A 23,498-nucleotide genomic window follows, 5' to 3' on the forward strand; every position below is an offset into this window, starting at 1 on the left:
TTGTGTCTGCCTCCTCTGTGCTCTGAGCAGATGTCGATGGTATAGGATTCTCCTGTACATCAACAACTCCACCTCTGACTGTACCTGTTTTTCCTCCCGGCCCCCGCAAGGTGCCGCCCTCTAAAGTCACCACTGGACAGATATAAGGAGGGGGTGGTGCACACAGGAAATCCTTCAAGCTGGGATATAATGTTCCCTCAGCCTCGGCTTCCTTTGTCAAGACTGGTTTGGTGTCGTTCACTTCCTCTTGCATCCAATGAGAAACGCCTTGGGAGACAATCATAAGCTTGCAATACTTACTTTGTTTTTCAATCATGAGCTTCTTTTCAGCCTTTACTTTCCTCCCCTGAAAACGTCCTAAGTGTTCCTCTTCAAGCTCTTTAATCCTCTTCTCACATTTCTCACCTTCCAATCGAAAGATGGAATGCAGAGGGGTTCTGTCCTCCAACGTCTTCTGTTGATTTTCACATAATTCCTTTACTTCTTTTTCCAGATCTTGACAGTGGCGGGCAATCTCCTTTGAAGTCCCTTCGGCAGTAAGCTTAATTGCTTTCTTCAATTGCTGAATTTGCTCCTTCAAGGGCTTATATCTCTTTCCCCCACCAGGGGTCGCCTTTTCCTCTTCAGCCATTTTGTTTTTCGACCTCACTTACCTTACCAAAATGGCCGCTCCTAGGCTCCTCCTTTTGGGGTTGCCTCACTGTACTTCCCCTTTTGGCAGTCAAAATCCCACCAGCTGGTCAAGCTCAACTTCCGCTAAGCTCCAGTTGGAGAGAAACCGCCCACAGACACACATACACACACGCACACACTCTCTACTTCTCCTATCACAACAAAAACTGCACAAAAGTCTACTGCAACAGTTTGAAGCACCCAAACCCAGCGAAAATTCACTCTCACATTCACTCCCCTAACAACCACAACGTTTACACACGTGAAAATAATCCAGTCACTCTACTTATGCACGCCGTTTCTCTCCTTATAGCGAGAGACTCAACCAATCTTTAAAACTTTATATACACAACATCAAGAATAACGCACACATCTCTGCCTTTCTCCAGGCCAAGGAGGAAATATAACCCAACCAGAACGTCTCCCAGCAATCACACAAAATACTCAATTTACGCCAATATCCTTAGCAGTCCTCCTATTTCACAGGAGTTTTACACGAGAGATCATTACACATTAGATCCTATCAAACCATACTCACTCTAGGGAACACACACTCACAAGATTACAAGGTTTACTTTATTTAATATACTCAAATCTTTTAACCACACTTCTGAAACATCCCTTCACCTAACCCAAACGAAACTAAGAAGCATAGAAATGGAGAAATAGGGAGACAAAACACAGCCAGCTGCCACACACACACACCGCCCCTCCTTCTCCTAAGAAGAAATACACACACACACACAGCCTGAGCGCTCGGCTCGGCCCCCACCTTTTCTTTCTCTTCACAGAGGAGCGCGTGCCCGCGACTTCTCTTTTTTTAAACACTGCTCCTCTGCTAGAGAGAAAAGAAAAGAGTTTTGTTTTTTTTCCTGTTCTCACTTCTGGAAGCACACAGACAGTTTATGCAGTCTATATAAGTAATTTACACTTAGATTCACACACACACAGGTAATTTATATTCTATATACACACACGGGCCCGTATAGACATAAACACACCGCATGCCAGAACCACTTATCTCGTTTATGTCTCTAGCGGTGTTCCTAAACTTTTGAGTAATTTAAAAGCCTCTAAGCCCAGGGCCGCGCCCTTGCTGATCAATGCACGCTTCGGGAACGCCCTCCCGAAGTTCCTAATTCCTAAGCTCTAATTAATTTATAACTGCTTCCCGTCAGGAGAGACTAGGACCTCCACCTGCGGCGTGAAATATCCCAGATCACGCTTTTGGCTTTACTTAAAGTTCACAAGTCCCCAACGTTGAATGGATAACAGCTGAGTCCGACTCTATCACTCAATCAATGCAGGAGAAGGCAATCCCCCATGGATTACCTAGCCTTTTTAGAGAGTCCCAAGTCCCCACGGAAGGCCAACTCCGGGCTTAACATACCCCCGCGTCCGTTGGTATGTGGCGCTTGCCAAAACGCTGAACATACTGCATCTTAGGGGCCGCGCCCCAGTTCTAATTACGTTTACTTGTTTTAAAAGCCTCACTGTAGGCACCCTGCCCTCCAGTTCAATTACCTGAGGCCTAAGACCGCGTCTCTTCTTATCAATAAAATCAAATACCCTACACTACCTGCTGATCTGGCTGGCACCCAGTCAACTTTCCTTTAAACTCTTTAAACCGTATTAACTTAAACACATAACCTCTTAACTCAAACTTCACCCCCAAAATAAACAGCAATAAATTTAGTCAGGCCACTATTCCCTGCCTTTAACACTAATTAGCCCAAGATCACTATGGACCAACACCAGAAGCCTATACTGAGTGAATATCCATCCATCCATCTTCATCCGCTTATCCGAGGTCGGGTCGCGGGGGTAGCAGCCTAAGCAAAGAGGTCCAGACCTCCCTCTCCCCAGCCACCTCCTCCAGCTTGTCCGGGGGAATACCAAGGCGTTCCCAGGCCAGCCGAGAGATATAATCTCTCCAGCGTGTCCTGGGTCTGCCCCGGGGCCTCCTCCCGGTGGGACATGCCTGGAACACCTCGCCCAGGAGGCGCCCAGGGGGCATCCTTGCCAGATGCCCGAACCACCTCAGCTGGCTCCTTTCGATGTGGAGCAGCAGCTGCTCTACTCTAAGCCCCTCCCGGATGGCCGAACTTCTCACCCTATCTCTAAGGGAGAGGCCAGCCACCCTTCGGAGGAAGCTCATTTCCGCCGCTTGTATCCGCGATCTCGTTCTTTCGGTCACTACCCACAGCTCGTGGCCATAGGTGAGGGTAGGGACGTAGATCGACCGGTAAATTGAGAGCTTCGCTTTTACACTCAGCTCCCTCTTCACCACGACTGACCGGTGCAGCGTCCGCATTACTGCAGCCGCAGCCCCAATCCGTCTGTCGATCTCCAGCTCCCTTCTCCCATCACTCGCGAACAAGACCCCGAGATACTTGAACTCCTCCACTTGGGGCAGGAACTCATCCCCGACCCGGAGTGGGCACTCCACCCTTTTCCGGCTGAGAACCATGGCCTCAGATTTGGAGGTGCTGATCCTCATTCCCGCTGCGTTACACTCGGCTGCGAACCGCTCCAGTGCGAGCTGGAGGCCCTCACCCGATGAAGCCAACAGAACCACATCATCCGCAAAAATCAGAGATGAGATTCTGAGGCCACCAAAGCGAAAGCCCTCCGCCACTTGGCTGCGCCTAGAAATCCTGTCCATAAAAATTATGAACAGAACCGGAGACAAAGGGCAGCCCTGGCGGAGCCCATCACCCACCGGGAACGAGTCCGACTTATTGCCGGCAATGCGAACCAAGCTCTTGCAACGGTTGTATAGGGATTGAATGGCCCGTAGCAATGGGCCAGACACCCCATACTCGCGCAACACCTCCCACAGGACGCCCCGAGGGACACGGTCGAATGCCTTCTCCAGGTCCACAAAACACATGTAGACTGGTTGGGCAAACTCCCATGCACCCTCAAGTATCCTCGAGAGGACAAAGAGCTGGTCCAGTGTTCCGCGACCAGGACGAAAACCGCATTGTTCCTCCTGTATCCGAGGTTCGACTAGCGGACGAACCCTCCTCTCCAGCACCCTGGCATAGACTTTCCCGGGGAGGCTGAGGAGTGTGATCCCCCTGTAGTTGGAACACACCCTCCGGTCCCCCTTCTTGAAGATGGGGACCACCACCCCGGTCTGCCAGTCCACAGGTACTGCCCCTGATCTCCACGCAACATTGCAGAGACGTGTCAACCAAGACAGCCCTACAACGTCCAGAGCCTTCAGGAACTCGGGGCGGACCTCATCGACACCAGGGGCTCTGCCACCAAGGAGTTGTTTAACTGCCTCAGTGACCTCGCCCCCGGAAATTGGTGGGTCACACCCCTCATCCCCAGACTCTGCTTCCTCCCCGGAAGACGTGTCAGTGGGATTAAGGAGGTCCTCGAAGTATTCCTTCCACCGCCCGACAATTTTCTCAGTCGACGTCAACAGCGCTCCGCCAGCACTATACACAGTGCAGGTAGAGCACCGCTTTCCCCTCCTGAGACGCCTGACGGTTTGCCAGAATCTCTTCGAGGCAGTCCGAAAGTCTTTTTCCATGGCCTCTCCGAACTCCTCCCACACCCGAGTTTTTGCTTCAGCCACTGCCCGAGCCGCATTCCGCTTGGCCTGTCGATACCTGTCGGCTGCCTCCGGAGTCCCACAGGCTAACCAAGCCCGATAGGCCTCCTTCTTCAGCCTGGTGGCTCCCTTCACCTCTGGTGTCCACCATTTGGTTCGGGGATTACCACCACGGCAGGCACCAACCACCTTGCGGCCGCAGCTCAATGCAGCAGCTTCGGCAATGGAGACGCTGAACATGGTCCATTCGGACTCAATGTCCCCAGTCTCCCTCGGAATGCTGTTGAAGCTCTGCCGGAGGTGTGCGTTGAAGATCTCGCGGACTGGGGCCTCTGCTAGACGTTCCCAGCACACCCTCACTACGCGTTTAGGTGCACCAGGTCTGTCCAGCGTCCTCCCCCGCCACCTGATCCAACTCACCACCAGGTGGTGATCAGTTGACAGCTCAGCCCCTCTCTTTACCCGAGTGTCCAGAACATATGGTCGCAGGTCTGGTGATACGATTACAAAATCGATCATCGACCTACGGCCTAGAGCATCCTGGTGCCACGTGCACTTATGGACACTCTTATGTTCGAACAGGGTGTTCGTTATGGCCAAACTGTGATTAGCACTGAGTGAATATTATTTAATAAATTTAGTTTTAACTTCCAATTTAGCGCCTTTTGGATAAACAACAGGTGGCACTACTCACCTTCTTATTTGCCTGGCATATGTCACTCAGATAAGCTGCTGGCCTTCGTCTCCTTGTCACCTCCAAGAAGCAAACCTCTCACGCCGCACGCTCCTCTCCTCCCCAACCGGGTTTTCGGCACCAAGAATTGTTAAGATTGGCTCGTTTTGGGTAAGAGAAGAAAGCAGGCCGAGTCCAAGTAGGTGGCAAAAACAGTGATCTTTTATTACACACTTTGTGCACTAAGTGTGGGAAGAAACTTGCAACAACAATCTCCGCCGGGCGGCGGCTCTCCCATATCTTTTATATTTTCCATGATGACATCACACAGACCTTACTGGAAATGATATCAGTTCACCACAATTCCAAAAGTCTTCCTTATATAGACATCGGATGATAACTTCTAGAGAAAAACAAGTGTGTTATGTGTATTATTGGTGTGTATCTTGTGAGGCTGTATGTCCTTATGGAGAGGATGTCCTGAGACGACCTCCTTTTCTTAATATGTGTGTATGTGAACGTGCATGGGTTAAATGACTCTCTGTGCGTGTTATTAAAGGCCTGAGTACGTGCAGAACTGAATGTAGATGGCCAAGGTCCAACAGGACCCACCTATGATATGGTGCAACAGCTTAAGCAGATAAAAACAATAATACAGAACAACCATAGACTGATTAAAGTAATGGGAATATGTGTACATTAATGTTTTACTCAGATTAACATAGATCTAATTAAAAGGTTATTCTGTCAACAAATTCAACAATGATAAATGATTAATCAATGATAGCTATGATTATATAATGTCACCATAAGAATACAAATTAAAATATCTTTTCTCCACAGAGGTGTTGCGGGAGTATGGGGTGTCTGGCCCATTGCTACGGACCATTCGATCCCTATACAACCGTTGCAAGAGCTTGGTTTGCATTGCCGGCAATAAGTCGGACTCATTCCCGGTGGGTGATGGGCTCCGCCAGGGCTGCCCTTTGTCTCCGGTTCTGTTCATAATTTTTATGGACAGGATTTCTAGGCGCAGCCAAGTGGCGGAGGGCTTTCGCTTTGGTGGCCTCAGAATCTCATCTCTGATTTTTACAGATGATGTGGTTCTGTTGGCTTCATCGGGTGAGGGCCTCCAGCTTGCACTGGAACGGTTCGCAGCCGAGTGTGAAGCAGCGGGAATGAGGATCAGCACCTCCAAATCTGAGGCCATGGTTCTCAGCCGGAAAAGGGTGGAGTGCCCACTCCGGGTCGGGGATGAGTTCCTGCCCCAAGTGGAGGAGTTCAAGTATCTCGGGGTCTTGTTCGCGAGTGATGGGAGAAGGGAGCCGGAGATCGACAGACGGATTGGGGCTGCGGCTGCAGTAATGCAGACGCTGCACCGGTCCGTCGTGGTGAAGAGGGAGCTGAGTGTAAAAGCGAAGCTCTCAATTTACCGGTCGATCTACGTCCCTACCCTCACCTATGGCCACGAGCTGTGGGTAGTGACCGAAAGAACGAGATCGCGGATACAAGCGGCAGAAATGAGCTTCCTCCGAAGGGTGGCTGGCCTCTCCCTTAGAGATAGGGTGAGAAGTTCGGCCATCCAGGAGGGGCTCAGAGTAGAGCAGCTGCTGCTCCACATCGAAAGGAGCCAGCTGAGGTGGTTTGGGCATCTGACAAGGATGCCCCCTGGGCGCCTCCTGGGTGAGGTGTTCCAGGCATGTCCCACCGGGAGGAGGCCCCGGGGCAGACCCAGGACACGCTGGAGAGATTATATCTCTCGGCTGGCCTGGGAACGCCTTGGTATTCCCCCGGATAAGCTGGAGGAGGTGGCTGGGGAGAGGGAGGTCTGGGCCTCTTTGCTTAGGCTGCTGCCCCCGCGACCCGGCCCCGGATAAAGCGGATGATGGATGGATGGATGGATGGATGGATGGATGGAATTTCTTTAACCATAGAGAATGACTAAATCCTTCAGGAGAATGTCACATCAATGCACTGAACTCACTATGTTATCCCTCTAACAGAGCCTCCACATGTTCTCACTGTAATTTCCCCCTCATGAATGAATTTATGCTTGCACAAATCTGAATGTTTGGGGGGAAATCAAAGACATTTTACTCGCAGTATTCAAGCTGACTTACCTTTGTTTGAATGATGGCGAATTTACAATGTAAGAGGATTTTTATTAAATACAATATAATCAAGTATGCCTTACATTGATAATCAAATGTGCCTTATATTCAAGTGTTCATATATTTTCACATAACCAAGCCTATTGTTGAAGAATCACCTAACCAAGTCTATTGTTAAAGGAAAACATGATGCATTCCTTACCTCAGTGTCTGAGATGTTTGACAAGCATGATATAATGATGCATTCTTTACTTCAGTGTCTGTGATGTCAGATAAAGCATGATATACTTCTGTATTCTTACCCCAGTGTGTGAAAGATCAGATAAGCTGATCTAATGCCTAACCCCTCTTCGACTTCTCACAGAAAAGGAAGTACTATGTAACCTGCTTTGCCCTATAAATAAAGCCACCAAGCCTGCATTCGGTGTGTCTGTCTTCTCAGAGGCATTCACCCGTCTGCATGTATTGTAAAACTCTGAGTCGGTCTGCAGTGTCTCATTTCTCTTATTTGTGATAGAACAAATGTCTTCCCCTGACATTTAATTGGTCCTTCGTAGCCGGATAACTGACTGTTATTTTTAACGTCTAGTTGTCCACAGACGGTTTTCATCAGATCCTGACGTCGTGATTGCCTGCGCTGGAAAAAATCTGTGCACAGTAAAGAAGAAAATCCGGGAGCGTGGAATTCGACCTCCGGTCAGCGTCTTATACAGGCCCTCATGGCGCCAGGACCAGATGTGCCGGATTCAAAACGCAGCGCCACAGTAAGGTGAATATGAAACACTGCATTCCACCAAGCGCTAAAATACGTTGATATTGAGATTTTCCTCTAAAATAGTGTGTAAACCTGGTTAGCGCCGACAGATCTCAGTCCAGAAGGGACTTAGAGACAACAGGCAAGAGCGAAATTCTAGAAATCGCTATTAAAAGTTCCGGTTGCTCTGGGAAGCAGCTGAACGGAACGGGTTCCGGTCGCTCTGGGAGTGGCTGCAACGGAACAGGTAGAAGGTTGCACAATAAAAATACGGAAGATCTCAATAAAAATTATAAAACGCGCCCTTATTGTGTTAAAAAGAGGAGTGAGTTGTTATTTACGACCCAATACGCGGTCGAACCGCTCCTCAAATTGTTTTCCTGTGTACACTCACGTACTGGTTGGAGTGGAGATAAGGTTGTGCGTCATCATGTAAAATCAATAACCGCTCTCTCAGATAGTGGGAGAGTAGAAGGCTGTTATTGATCACCGTCCCACTCCTTCATGCCAGCGACAGTGTCACAGTTCTGACGTAATTAGTTCAAAATGGGTAACTCTAAAACTAAAGTAAAATTAACAGCAGATGAAGAGTGGTTAGAAAAAAAACTGTTCAAATGCAGGAATAATCAGTGCAAAAAGGTGGAGAAATCCACATAAAATGTATTGTCCAGCTTGGCAAGGCAAATGCACCCCTGATTCAATAACTGCTTTAAAAACCGCTTTGCAAAAAGAGCTATATGAGGAAAAAAGTCAGAAGAAAAAAGCAAAACGTCTAGCAGAATGGCATCTTTTCAAAGTGATGATGACAGACGTAGAAGACGTAATGAATGACTAGTACGAGAGGAAGGAAGTGAAACAGATGAAGCGGAAGTTTACAATATAGAACAACTGCTGCTAGGGTCAGAAGCCAAACCAGCAGTTGTAATATATGTGAACGGTGTGCTGTTAAAAAATGTTTTGAGACACAGGAGCTTGTAAAACTGTTTTAACTGTAGAAGTCCCAAATGTAACATTCTCAAAAAACACTATAATTGTGAAATCAGCCTCAGGACATGTGACAAAACAGCATCTAACCGATCCCCTTTTTATGTCACATAGAGATAGTGGCCGTGGCTGCAAAAATCAGTGCATTTATGACCCATCATGCCCAGATTGTATGAAATAAATAAAAGGAAATCATTCACATGAAAACCTTTTCTATAAAAAAGAGAGATGCATAAGGTAGATTAAGGCTGTGTCATTGTTCAGCCAAGGAAAGTGTGTGAAAAGATAAATGTTTCCATCCTGGAAGTGGGTGAGACTGCAGCTCATTCACAGTCCTTGATGGATACAAAATAAAATATAATATTAATATTGACAAGAAGTATCCTAGCCAGTATGATGTGAGATGGACAATTGTTATGAAGTAGTCTGCATCAAGCTTAAGGTTTGCTCAAACTCAGTATAATGACATATGAGATGAAGAAAATAAAAGCAATATCTAAACCAATTAGGTGCATAGAGGCACTTAACCTGTTTGAAAACCTGTCATCTATCCTAGATAAATATTACTGAGATGTGGAGCACATCTATAATAACAACTAATAAGCCAAACCCTGTAGATAATAACTAAACCTACAGGATTATGAAGCTGAATTAAATGTGTGGACACCGCTAAGTTGATGAGCATGTTACACATTTTCTTTTATTTTTTATTTATTGGTTTTTTTAGAGCAGAGGCTGCATGCTATTAAAAGCCAACACATGCAGCTGTCTGTGAGCTTAGTTTCCCCTCACACTTCTGCTTTGTTTCTGGCAACATTTTTCTTTGTCTTTTTGTATCCTGACTCATGTATGTTTTTGTTTTTTTGATTATTTTGTTGGTTTGGAAACAAATTTGTGCCAATACTTGTGGATTACGGTGACACATAGTGATTAGGCATATGATTTACAAATGCCCAGTTTTAGAACTGTGAGCTATGAGCAATGCAAAGTTTAGGAAAAAATATATATATACACAAAACAAAAAACTTCAAAGTTTGAAATATGTAAGATGTGTGAATTCTTTGAAAAACTAGAAGGTATCTAAAAATGTCTCAAGTGAAAATGAAATTCTCCAATGACACTCTGATAGTTAGGTCAGCATCAGGGCCAGAAGGCCTGTGAAACCACAATATCCTTTGAGTGCAGAAGCAAAGGAAGGAATTAGGCTAGTAATAGCAGACATGCAGAAAGCAGGTATTCTCGTGAAAACTAATAAAGCCACGTGTAATACACCGATTTTTCCAGTAAAAAAAGCTAATACAGGAAAATATCGCCTAGTTCATGACCTAAGAGCAATAAATAAGGTAACAGAGCAAATACCTCCAGTGGTTACTAACCCACATACCATTTTAAATCAAGTAACACCAAAAGAACAATGATTCTCGGTGATTGACCTCTCAAATGCATTTTTCTCTGTTCCTCTACACCAAGATTCACAGAATCTATTTGGATTTACTTTTGATAAAGAAAAATACAGCATACCACAGTCTACCTTCACAGGCGTTTTTGTAGATGGCTCTGAATCTAAAAAATAAAGTTATTAGAAGTGATAACGTTGCCAAAGGAACTAGCACTATGCAAATGTGCAGCTCATCAAAAGGATGACACAGACATCACTAAAGGAAATAACTTTGCTGAGAAAGCAGCCAAAGCAGCTGCAGAAAAACACATTGATGTTTTAACAACAGAAACCATAGATTTAATATCACTAGAAATACTAGCAGATGCACAGAAGACAGCAAAAATCTTAGTTGAAAGATGGAGCAGAATTAAAAGACAATCTCATGATGTGCAATGGCAAACCAATTCTTCCAAAATCTTTGCATAAAACTGCCGCCTTAGTGACCCATGGGAAAACTCATGTGTCAAAAGGAGGGATGTGTAATATACTTAATAAACAATTCTACACAAAAAATTTTGAAAGTTCAGCAAAAGAGTTTATCAGGACATGCATGGTTTGCCAAAAACACAATGCACAGGGAAATTTACGACCCAAGCGAGGTCGTTTCCCAAAACCACCACACCCATTTCACACTATCCACATGGATTTTATAGAGCTAAATGAATCTCAATCCTCCAGGTATGCACTTGTGATAATAGATGTATTTTCCAAGTGGCCAGAAATATACCCAGTGAAAAAAGCAGATGCAATTTCAGTTGCAAAATGTTTGTGCAACCATTTCATACCGACATATGGCATTCCAACCCTAATACGGTCTGACAATGGCACACATTTTGTAAATGAAGTAATAAGTAAAGTCTCTGAAGCTCTAGGCTTTAGCATAAAACACCACTGTGCCTATCATCCACAAAGCGCAGGATTAGTCGAAAGAACTAACGGCACAATTAAACAGAGATTAAGAAAATGTATGGAAGAAACTAGAAGGCCGTGGCCTAAATGTTTGAGCTTAGTTAAGCTATGGATGAGAATAACTCAAGGAGCAAGTGGTCTGACACCATTTGAGGTTGTACATGGCAGAGCGTTTCCTCTGCCAATAACTAGTGAACCAATTAATAAATCGATCGCAGAAACAACAATGGCAGAATGGATGACAAAACTGTTTGAGAATAAAGAAGCGATATTGAACAACCAACTGCCAAGTGATCTGTCTCCAGTCTCTTGCAGGTTGAACCCCGGTGATTGGATTCTGATTAAAGTCCTCCAGCGAAAAAATTGGAGTTCTCCACGGTGGGAGGGCCCCCATCAGGTGCTGCTTACTACACCAACAGCTTGCAAAATCGCTGAAAGACCCTCGTGGATCCATCAAAGTCACGTGAAGAAGGTGTTCACATCACAATAAGACGCCAACCCACCGAGTCGCTGGTACTCTGGGAGTGGAGGTGAGGTGCGAGTGGGTATAACCTGCCCTCATCCTTCTCGCCTCAGTCTACGTATCAGTGATCTTCGGTGAGTTAGGTCATCCTGAAGAACGAACACCCCCATAACACCTGAGCCCATCCCACCAAAGAGAGGAACCAATAACAACACCGGGGACGCCTGAACAACAACAAGATGTTACCACCCGACTGGTCAGGATGTTGTGCACCTATTTTCATTTCAGATCACACCTTTAAGATAACAGTGCACAACAACACCAGAGTTAAGCGCAATGTCATGGAACTGAAGCCCCTTGACCCGTTTTTCGGATCTGATGTGCCAGACGACTTCAAACTCTGGACCACCAGCCAGAAGGTAATGCACGCCCTGTTTCCCTGGGTAGGAGTAGGAAAACACGCACTACAAATAGAGACTTTAGACTATCGTTTTGGACTATTCTTGAATGCCTCCACCCGCATTAACAAAGCACAGAATGAAGAAATTGATGCAATCCGCATCACTGTCATGCAACACCGAGTGGCCTTAGACATTATTCTTGCAGAGAAAGGAGGTCTCTGCATATTGTTTAACACGACATGTTGCACTTACATACCTGACAACATACACTCACTGAACATGACAAATGCTTTGAATGCTCTGAAACAATTGAGAGACGCTCAGCAACAGGACTACGTAGCCGACAAGCAAGGCTGGTGGGACTGGCTGCTGAGTGGCTCCTGGAAATCCTTACTGATTAAAGGCCTGTTGGCCCTTTTCAATGTGATGTTACTGTTTTGCATTTTTGCTGCTTGTATTATCCCATGTCTGAGAAGCATAATGGCAAACATGTTTAGACGTACTTTAGGAAATTATGTCTTGATCCAGAGAAATATGGAAGATCCCCATCGCCAGTATGATATGCTGAATATGGAGGAAAGAGTGGAAAATCCCTATTATAGTCTTAACAGAGCTGTTGTTTAAATACTTCACTGAATGACATGCAAGTTGAAAATGTGATTTAACAAGTGACTATGCATTGATTTAAACATGTGAAATATATTAACATCAGGAGGGAAATGTAAGAGGATTTTTATTAAATACAATATAATCAAGTATGCCTTACATTGATAATCAAATGTGCCTTATATTCAAGTGTTCATATATTTTCACATAACCAAGCCTATTGTTGAAGAATCACCTAACCAAGTCTATTGTTAAAGGAAAACATGATGCATTCCTTACCTCAGTGTCTGAGATGTTTGACAAGCATGATATAATGATGCATTCTTTACTTCAGTGTCTGTGATGTCAGATAAAGCATGATATACTTCTGTATTCTTACCCCAGTGTGTGAAAGATCAGATAAGCTCATCTAATGCCTAACCCCTCTTCGACTTCTCACAGAAAAGGAAGTACTATGTAACCTGCTTTGCCCTATAAATAAAGCCACCAAGCCTGCATTCGGTGTGTCTGTCTTCTCAGAGGCATTCACCCGTCTGCATGTATTGTAAAACTCTGAGTCGGTCTGCAGTGTCTCATTTCTCTTATTTGTGATAGAACAAATGTCTTCCCCTGACATACAACGTGAAGGCTTAAAAATAGCCAAATCTTATACCCAATCCTTGGTGAATTGGATGTCCATCTCCAGAGATTTACAATTGCGAAATTGGTTCGCCATGTATGCGCTGACTCCACAGACAATGTAGGAAAATATATCAGGCTATGTCAATAGCGGTTGGTCTTCAGGGTTTCTACTCCACTGCCGTTATTTCATACAGGTCCACATTTCCAATGCAGGCTATTTTTTGCAAGTACTGTCTCTTTGCATCAGGACGCAATCTGTCTCTATAATGTCCGTTTTCTTTTGAGCTGCTTTTAAGTATGGTTCGTAGCAATCCTCCTTCCAACACAGTGTGTTTGTTTTGATTCGTGGCCTGCTAAAATGGTACCGCGCTCCCACAATGCAATGCGGCGTGACGTCATCTCCAAACCCTATAGATGACAGCCAGAAGGAGCGTGTTTGGAGGCGTGGTCCTGCTCCTGAATTTCCGATACATAATCTCCAATTCACTAGCTGGGCCCATGTCCTCATTTTAAGTTTGACAGCGTTTTAGTAGGTAAAAGTGAATGGTTTAACATGAATTGAGCTGTGGTTTGGGGAAGGCCTCGAAGGGGACTGGCAACCTGGCAGATCCTCAAAGAAGGCATCCCCTGAAAATGGTAATAACTGTCGACGACCTCAGCCAGAATAATTCGATTTTCAATTCAACTTATTTATATGGCACCAAACCACGGTGACAGATGCCTCGAGACCATACGATGATGTCTAGAGGAAAAACCCAACAATCTTATGACCCCCTATGAGCAAGCACTTTGGTGACAGTGGGAAGGAAAAACTCCCTTTTAACAGGAAGAAACCTCCGACAGAACCAGGCTCAGGGAGGGACAGCCATCTGCTGTGATTGGTTGGGGTGAGAGAAGGAGAACAGGACAGAGACAAGCGTAGGGAGAGTGAATGCCGAGTGACCTCGCCACCCAGAGAAGAGGAAAATGACTGGTGGCAGGCTAGCGAAGCTGAACAGCTCTCGATAAGGTAGTCGAGGATTCTATGGAGTGGAGTGGATCAGCTCGGACAATTAGGAAGGAATGGCAGGAGAAGAGGTCAAAGGAAATTGAGAACAATGGAAATCTTAATAGGTGAATGAGGGGAACTCTAGATCATGTAGCGACATGGCTCAACTTCTAACTGAAGCGCTGACAGAGAAGTATGATGGATTTTGAGATTTGAGGTGAGGTTCGTAAGGCTTGCGTGAGCTTGTCTTTGAGTAGAAGATGAAGAGCAGGTGCTTAGCTGGTTAATTACTTCAGATAAGGTAGTGATAACTACTGTGCTAATTTCTGAAATGAACAGAAGTGAAAGCAGCAGCTTGGGAAGGGTTGATAAATGGAAAAAGTGATTAGAGGAAAGTCGTCTTCTATAATAATAACCCCCAAAATCGTCAGAGAGCAGAGGGCATGTCCACAGAACTTTGTGGGAGATGATAAGCTGTTTAGATGTAGTCGGAACCGTGAGTCGGCTTTGAGAGTGGTCTCGAATGATTGTGTCGATGGTGGATGCTAGATATTGCTCACAAAAGCACGGGAGAAGTGAAAGGATGCCATGAAGAATTATGCACACGACGCAGTTTGAATGTCTTAAAAGGAGCGATAGAGGACAGAACCTGGCATTCCAGTGCCACAAAGGTTCGTCAGTGCTTTGCGAAGGCAGGAAAGATGGCAGAGAAACCGGTGTCTCGGTGCCGGAACAGATCGCTGCTACATCTTGTGGAAGACTGGACGAAATGGAGAAACTGGCATCCTGGTGAAAGTAATGTTTTTGGTTTTTTTGCGAGTGATTGATGGCGGAAGCTGCCAATCCAGTAACGGAAGGGTAAGCTGCTTAGGGAACGGTGTCACAAACAAGGATGCAGTGGACTCAAGAGCAGACTCAATTGCTCGAACTATGTACAATTTATTGAAAGGAAAAGGAACTTAAACAAGACTGGGTCTAACAGAAATCATTCGCAGGAACTGAGGGAGGCCCAGATGGCGGAGAAACGGACGTAGAACACAGGGAGAACACGGGCGGGAACTTCTGCAAACACAGGAGAAGGGTTTTACTGAATGGGAAACAATTAAAGGGCAGAGGTGAGTGGTACTAGTGGAGAGTCAATTCAATTCAATTCAATTCAATTTTATTTATATAGCGCCAAATCACAACAAAAGTCGCCTCAAGGCGCTTCATAGATACAGAGAAAAACCCAACAATCATATGACCCCCTATGAGCAAGCACTTTGGCGACAGTGGGAAGGAAAAACTCCCTTTTAACAGGAAGAAACCTCCGGCAGAACCAGGCTCAGGGAGGGGCGGCCATCTGCTGCGACCGGTTGGGGTGAGAGAAGGAAGACAGGATAAAGACATGCTGTGGAAGAGAGACAGAGGTTAATAACAGATATGATTCAATGCAGAGAGGTCTATTAATACATAGTGAGTGAGAAAGGTGACTGGAAAGGAAAAACTCAATGCATCATGGGAATCCCCCGGCAGCCTACATCTATTGCAGCATAACAAAGGGAGGATTCAGGGTCACCTGGTCCAGCCCTAACTATATGCTTTAGAAAAAAGGAAAGTTTTAAGCCTAATCTTAAAAGTAGAGATAGTGTCTGTCTCCCGAATCCAAACTGGAAGCTGGTTCCACAGAAGAGGGGCCTGAAAACTGAAGGCTCTCCCTCCCATTCTACTTTTAAATACTCTAGGAACAACAAGTAGGCCTGCAGAGCGAGAGCGGAGCGCTCTAATAGGGTGATATGGTACTACAAGGTCATTAAGATAAGATGGGGCCTGATTATTTAAGACCTTGTATGTGAGGAGCAGGATTTTGAATTCAATTCTGGATTTAACAGGAAGCCAATGAAGGGAAGCCAAAACAGGAGAAATATGCTCTCTCTTTCTAGTCCCTGTCAGGACTCTTGCTGCAGCATTTTGGATTAGCTGAAGGCTTTTCAGTGAGTTTTTTGGACATCCTGATAATAATGAATTACAGTAGTCCAGCCTGGAAGTAATAAATGCATGAACTAGTTTTTCAGCGTCACTCTGAGACAGGATATTTCTAATTTTAGAGATGTTGCGCAAATGGAAGAAAGCAGTCTTACATATTTGTTTAATATGTGCATTGAAGGACATGTCCTGGTCAAAAATGACTCCAAGGTTCCTCACCGCGTTACTGGAGGCCAAGGTAATGCCATCCAGAGTAAGAATCTGATTAGATACCATATTTCTAAGATTTTCAGGGCCGAGTACAATAACCTCAGTTTTATCTGAATTAAGAAGCAGAAAGTTAGCGGCCATCCAGGTCTTTATGTCTTTAAGACATTCCTGCAGTTTAACTAATTGGTGTGTGTTATCTGGAGTCTTGGGCTTACTTGAAAACACCGGCTATTAGGCGGGGAAGGGGTTGCCGTGGGAGCGTTCCAGGGATGGTTGAGAGTGTGGGGAGGCTGGTCCAGGTTCCAAGGTGTCCAGGGAGGTTGAAGTACGAGCTGGAGGGCAGGCTGAGGAGAAGATGAGTGTGTGGTCCTCGGGTTCTGGGCAGACGGGAGAACGGGACGGAAACAGAACCAGCACTGCTGGTGTGTACGACGGGTGATGAATCTGGAGAATGCAGGAGACGGAGGACACATTAACCCACGATCCAGGCACACAGAGTCTGAGCACAGAGGAGGCCAAGTTTACCACGGGTGGTAGCAGGACGAACTGGCGAGGAGTAGCAGGCAGTGCTGGCTTAAAAACCCTCTAGATGGAGCCCCGGAAATTGGAAGCAGGTGATGAGCTGGCCAACTCCACCCCAGGGGACGGACAACAGGAACCTGGACCAGACACTCCCACAGCATATGACAGCACCCCCACCTCAAGGGTCGCCTCCCGGCGACCGCCCGGACCGGGCCCTGCGAAGGGAGGAGCGAAAGTCAGAGATCAGGGACGGGTCCAGGATGAGCGACCGGGGAACCCAAGAACGCTCCTCGGGGCCATAACCCTCCCAGTCCACCAGGTACTGGGCACCACGACTGCGGCGGCGCACGTCAACGATCCGCCGGACCGAATAGGCCGGGTGACCGTCCACGAGCCGGGCGGGGGGCGGGGGAACGGACGGCGGGCACAGAGGACTGGTACGGACCGGCTTGACCCGAGAGACGTGAAACGTAAGGGTGGACGCGCCAGGAAGCCAGGAGCCTGAGTCGGACTGCCGAGGGACTGACGACAGCAGCAATCTCGTAGGGGCCAATGTAACGGGGAGCCAACTTCCGAGAAAGCGACCGTAAGGGAATGTCCTTAGCACAGAGCCAAACCCGTTGTCCAGGGTGATAAGTTGGGGCAACAGAGCGGCGGCAATCCGCATAGTCCCGTCGAACCCTCTGCCACACCCGCCGGCAGCGTCGAAGGTGGTGCTGGACAGAAGGAACGGCCAGTTCCGTCTCATTCTCCGGGAACAACGGTGGCTGATAACCTAGTGAGGCTTCAAAGGGTGACAAGCCTGTCGCCGAGGACGTGAGAGAATTATGGGCGTATTCCACCCAAGGCAACTGAGATGACCAGGTAGCCGGGTTCTGTGACGTTACACAGCGAAGAGCGGATTCCAATTCCTGGTTCAGACGTTCAGTCTGACCATTGGATTGTGGATGAAAACTGGAACTCAAGTTAGCCTTGGCACCCAGGGCCGAACAAAAGGCTCTCCACACTTGGGAGACAAACTGGGGCCCCCTGTCGGAAACAATTTCTAAGGGTATGCCATGAAGTCGGAACACATGGTCTGTAAGGATTTGGGTGGTCTCGGTAGCCGTTGGTAGCTTTTCTAGGGCTATGAAATGGGCCGCTTTGGAGAACCGGTCGACTATGGACAGGATCACCGTCTTCCCTGAGGAAGTTGGGAGGCCGGTAACAAAATCCAATGCAATATGAGACCAAGGCCTATGTGGGGTACTCAGTGGTTGGAGTAAGCCAGACGGGTGCCGATTGGAGGTCTTATTACGGGCACAAATGGAACAGGCTGCCACATAAGCCTTTACATCCTTGTCCATGGAATGCCACCAGAAATACCTCTTCAATAGCGCTGTGGTTCTACTCACTCCTGGGTGGCAAGTAAACCTTGCTGTGTGGATCCAGTGGATCACAGCCGACCGGGCGGCAGAGGGCACGAAACGCCGACCGGGTGGGCCAGTTCCCGGATCGGTTTCACCTCGTAGACCCTGGCGTATGGCCTCCTCCACATCCCAGGTGAGGGAGCCAATTCTGCAGGTGGAAGGGAGAATGAGCTCAGGGCCCTGGGCTCTGAGTCCGAGGAGTACTGGCGGGACAGAGCATCAGGTTTGAGATTCCTGGAACCTGGGCGATAGGAAATGTCAAAGTTAAATTGGGTAAAGAAGCGAGACCACTGAGCCTGGCGGGAGTTCAGTCTTTTTGCTGATTTGAGATAAGTTAGATTCTTGTGATCTGTCCAAATAATAAACGGGTGTTCCGTTCCCTCCAGCCAGTGGCGCCACTCCTCCAAAGCTAATTTAATGGCTAGGAGCTCCCTATCCCCTACGTCATAATTTTGTTCGGCAGGAGAAAGGCGTCGAGAAAAATAGGCGCAGGGTTGGAGCTTGCCATGTGGACCAGACCGTTGTGACAGCACAGCCCCCACCCCCACACTTGAAGCGTCAACCTCCACTACGAACTGCTTACTCGTGTCACGATGGATCAGAATGGGAGCTGATGTAAAGAGCTGTTTGAGCGTGGTGAAGGCTGAGTGAGCCTCGGGGGACCAAACGAAGGGGACCTTTGAGGAAGTGAGGCGAGAGAGGGGTGCAGCCACCCGGCTGTAGTTCCTGACAAAGCGCCTGTAAAAACTTGCGAAACCAAGGAACTGTTGTAGCTGTCCGCGTGAATCAGGGACGGGCCACTCCACCACTGCCTTGATCTTTACAGGGTCCATCTTCACCTGCCCTCCCTCCAGTAGGTAGCCCAGAAATGAGACAGACGAAGCGTGGAAGTCACACTTCTCGGCCTTTACATAGAGACGGTTCTCCAATAGTCACTGCAGCACGCTCTGGACATGCACCTGATGTTCTTCGAGAGATCGTGAAAAAATCAAAATGTCATCCAGGTAAACAAACAGGAAAACATTCAGGAAATCCCTGAGCACGTCATTCACAAGCGCTTGGAAGACTGCAGGGGCATTGGTGAGGCCAAATGGCATCACCAGGTATTCAAAATGCCCCAGAGGAGTGTTGAAAGCAGTCTTCCATTCGTCGCCCTCCCTTATGCGGACGAGGTGGTATGCATTTCTCAAGTCCAGCTTGGAGAAGATAGTAGCACCGTGGAGGGGTTCGAAAGCTGAATTGATCAAAGGCAGGGGGTACTTGTTCTTAATCGTGATCGCATTAAGTCCTCTGTAATCGATGCACGGCCGGAGCGACTTATCCTTCTTAGAAACAAAAAAGAAACCGGCGGCCACTGGCGAGGAGGAAGGACGAATGAGACCGGCTGCTAACGAGTCCTGGATGTACTTCTCCATAGACCCCCTCTCGGGACGGGACAGGTTATAAAGGCGGCTGGAGGGCATAGGAGCACCAGGAAGGAGATCAATGGCGCAATCATAAGGTCGATGAGAGGGCAGCGACTGAGCTCTGTCTTTACTAAACACCTCTTGTAGATCATGATATTCAGGAGGGAGAGCGGTAAGGTCAGGGGGGGAAACAACCGATGGAGGAGAAACAGAAGCCTCCGAGGGCAAGGCTGATTTAAGGCAGTTGACGAGACAAAACAGACTCCAACTTGCTACTCTTTTCCCTGTCCAGTCAATGTGTGGATTGTGCTTCTGCGACCACGGAAAACCGAGGATTACTGGCGCGTCAAGGGAAGAAGTGGTAAAGAGTGTTATATTTTCCTGATGATTGCCTGACGTGACTAATTTGACAGGCGCGGTCTGGTGAGTGATCATAGCGAATACCTCATTATTTAAAGCAGAGGCTGGGATCGGAGGCTCGAGCTGAGTGAGGGGCAAGTTCAAAGATTTAGCAACCGCAGTGTCTATTAAATTTTGCTCTGACCCAGAGTCAACGAGAGTGTGAAAAGAATGAGCCTTAGTACCAGTTATTAAAGAAACTGACAGCAAAAAACGGGGTTTATCTCCTTTGAAAACACTGCCCACCCGTAACCCCGGACTTACCGGCGGGCCACGCCTTTTGGCCGGACTGGGCAGTCAGCGATGCGATGGCCGCTTCCTCCGCAGTAGAAGCACTCTCTGGCTCGGAAACGCCGTTCCCGCTCCTCAGGAGTGAGCCGAGAGCGGCCAATTTGCATAGGCTCTGGGGAAGGAGAGCGGGGACGGGCGGATGTTGTTACCAGAAGTGGCGGGGGTAACGCGGAAGCGGTCGCGGGCCAAAACAGAGACGGAGAGGGTTTTGAACGCCTCTCAGCGTCTCTTTCCCTCAGTCGATTATCAATCCTGAGAGCGAAAGAGGCGAGCGCTTCGAACGTGGCCAGCTCGTCGTGTACAGCTAGCTGATCTTTCATCTGTTCGGTAAGGGACGCTAGGAAAATACCCCGCAGCGTGGCGTCTGGCCAACCCGCTTCTACAGCAGCGGTGCGGAACTCGATCGAATATTCCGCAACGCTGCGTTTTCCCTGACGGAGTCCCAACAGCCTCTTAGCTGCAGTACCCTCAGAAATCGGGTGAGCGAATGTAACCTTGAATTCCTTGAGAAATTCCTCATAGGAGCATGAGGCAATCGGGTGAGAAGACAGAAACGCCTCAGCCCACGCGAGCGCCTTACCCCTAAGCAACCCTACAAAATGGGAAATCTTGGCAGCATCATTTGGGAAAGCGTGTGGCGTGCGATTGATGAACAACGACCACTGAAAAAGGAAACCCCCACACTGCCCCAACTCTCCGTGGAAAGGCTCCGGTGGAGACGAGGAAATGCCCCGATAAGCCGATTCTATCGCGGGGTGCGCAACGGTTGGTGCAGGCGACGGTCCCAGCTGACTGGGTAAAACGGGCGGATTTGGCTCCCTGATTTCTGAAAACCTGGTGAGTAACTCCTCCTGCTTTTCACTAATAGCGTTACACTGGTCCATTAGGGATGTCAATGTCTGTTCAAGCCGTCCTAACCCTGTTTATTTATGGCAGCGCGAATTGGGTCCGCTGAGTCCATTATTGGCCAGTTTGTTCTGTCACAAACAAGGATGCAGTGGACTGAAGAGCAGACTCAATTGCTCGAACTATGTACAATTTATTGAAAGGAAAAGGAACTTAAACAAGACTGGGTCTAACAGAAATCATTCGCAGGAACTGAGGGAGGCCCGAGGGCGGAGAAACGGACGTAGAACACAGGGAGAACACGGGCGGGAACTTCTGCAAACACAGGAGAAGGGTTTTACTGAATGGGAAACAATTAAAGGGCAGAGGTGAGTGGTACTAGTGGAGAGTCTTGGGCTTACTTGAAAACACCGGCTATTAGGCGGGGAAGGGGTTGCCGTGGGAGCGTTCCAGGGATGGTTGAGAGTGTGGGGAGGCTGGTCCAGGTTCCAAGGTGTCCAGGGAGGTTGAAGTACGGGCTGGAGGGCAGGCTGAGGAGAAGATGAGTGTGTGGTCCTCGGGTTCTGGGCAGACGGGAGAATGGGACGGAAACAGAACCAGCACTGCTGGTGTGTACGACGGGTGATGAATCTGGAGAATACAGGAGACGGAGGACACATTAACCCACGATCCAGGCACACAGAGTCTGAGCACAGAGGAGGCCAAGTTTACCACGGGTGGTAGCAGGACGAACTGGCGAGGAGTAGCAGGCAGTGCTGGCTTAAAAACCCTCTAGATGGAGCCCCGGAAATTGGAAGCAGGTGATGAGCTGGCCAACTCCACCCCAGGGGACGGACAACAGGAACCTGGACCACACCCAACCAGACACTCCCACAGCATATGACAAACGGAACCTGGCATCTCGGTGCAAAGAACGTTTTCTGCCTTTGCAAATAAGGAATAGAGACCGAGAACCTGGCGTTTTGGTGCTGAAAGGAACAGCTGCTGCATAGCATATGAGGGCTAGATGCGGAGGAGGTGGCGTTCCAGTGGTAGAAGGATTCACTGCTGTTTTTGCTTTGATAAATGCAGAGAAACTGGCAACTCTATATTAGAAAGCTCGCTGAGTATGCGAATGAGGGATAAAGAAGAACGAGGCAACTCACCATCCGCTTCGCCTGCAGCATTCTCATCATCCGCTTCACCTGCAGCCTCGTCTGGTCCAGCCTCCGCCTCGCCTGGTCACGCCGCCTTCAGGTCCCCAACTGCCGCCTCACCATTGTCGGTCATCCGCCAGGGCGCTTGTTGGGCGTCGTCGCCACTGTGGACGACCTCCTGTACGCCGCCGTTGCCGTTCACACGGTCAGTCCCCGGACCTGCTCTGTTGCCGCCACTGCCTTCCGTGTGGTCGGCCTCCAGATCTGCTCTGTCGCCGCCACTGCCTTCCGCGTGGCCGGCCTCTGGATCTACTCTGTCGCCGCCACTGCCTTCTGCGTGGTCGGCCTCCGGAGAGGAACTGTTATGGACTCCTGTGTTGCCATCCTCCCGGTCAGCCTCCTGAACAGTGTTTGATCTGCTTCCTGTTCTCCACTGTTTCTGTTTTCAGACTCGGTGTGTTCAGTTTACGTTTTCCCTGTCCCGTCAGCTTTGATTTCCCCCAGGTGTGTTTCCCTCCTGTTGCTCATCCCTTGATTGCTGCTATGTGTATTTAAGCCCTGTGTGTTCTCCTGCCTGTTGCCGGTTCGTCTGTGTTCTACGGTATCCTGTCCCTTGTCCGTGTCTCTCTGCCTCTCCCCCATTCTGGTACCCTCTCAGGTTTGTCATTTAGCTTTCCCAGTTTAGGTCTTTAGTTTTGTCTTCCCTCTTTGCCTGTTTTGCCATCTCACCACTGTGTAAATAAAACATCACTAGCGTTATCATCTACTGCCTGCGTTTTGGGTCCTTTCTCCCTTCTACACCACACGGCTCGCCTCGGCAGCCGTGACATAGGGAAGCTAGATGCTGCATTGCAAATGGGGGATGAAGGAAAACCTGGCAACCCGGTGCCATTAAATTAAATTAATTTATTTATTTATTTTGTCTATGCTGGGAACTGGCAACCCGATGGCAAAAAAGCTCGCTGTTGCTTTTGTGAATGAGGGATAAAGGAACCTGGCAACCCAGTGCCAAGGTTTGCTGTAGAATTTTGCGAAGGAAGGATGAGTGGCTGGAAACATGTCAACTCTGTGCCGAAGCTTGCTGCAGAGTTTAGCAGAGGAAGGATGAGAGGCTGGAGACCTG

The 23,498-nt window shown here is 48.0% G+C and overlaps 1 protein-coding gene across 1 annotated transcript in view; it reads left to right on the forward strand.

The window, feature by feature from the left end:
• LOC146690065 (uncharacterized) overlaps positions 1 to 13,131 on the forward strand; it is a 325,810-nt gene extending 312,679 nt beyond the window's left edge. Inside the window, exon 3 of the mRNA XM_085434897.1 lies at positions 11,903 to 13,131. Within this exon, the coding sequence (XP_085291023.1) occupies positions 11,903 to 12,600 (698 nt within the window). The 3' untranslated portion in view covers positions 12,601 to 13,131. The remainder of the gene's footprint in view (positions 1 to 11,902) is intronic.
• The last annotated feature ends 10,367 nt before the right edge of the window (positions 13,132 to 23,498 follow it).

Source organism: Copadichromis virginalis, linkage group LG16 (assembly GCF_057382275.1).
Source record: "Copadichromis virginalis isolate Kocher_CV1m ecotype Utaka linkage group LG16, C_Virginalis_male_GT1.1, whole genome shotgun sequence".
NCBI lineage: Eukaryota > Metazoa > Chordata > Actinopteri > Cichliformes > Cichlidae > Copadichromis > Copadichromis virginalis.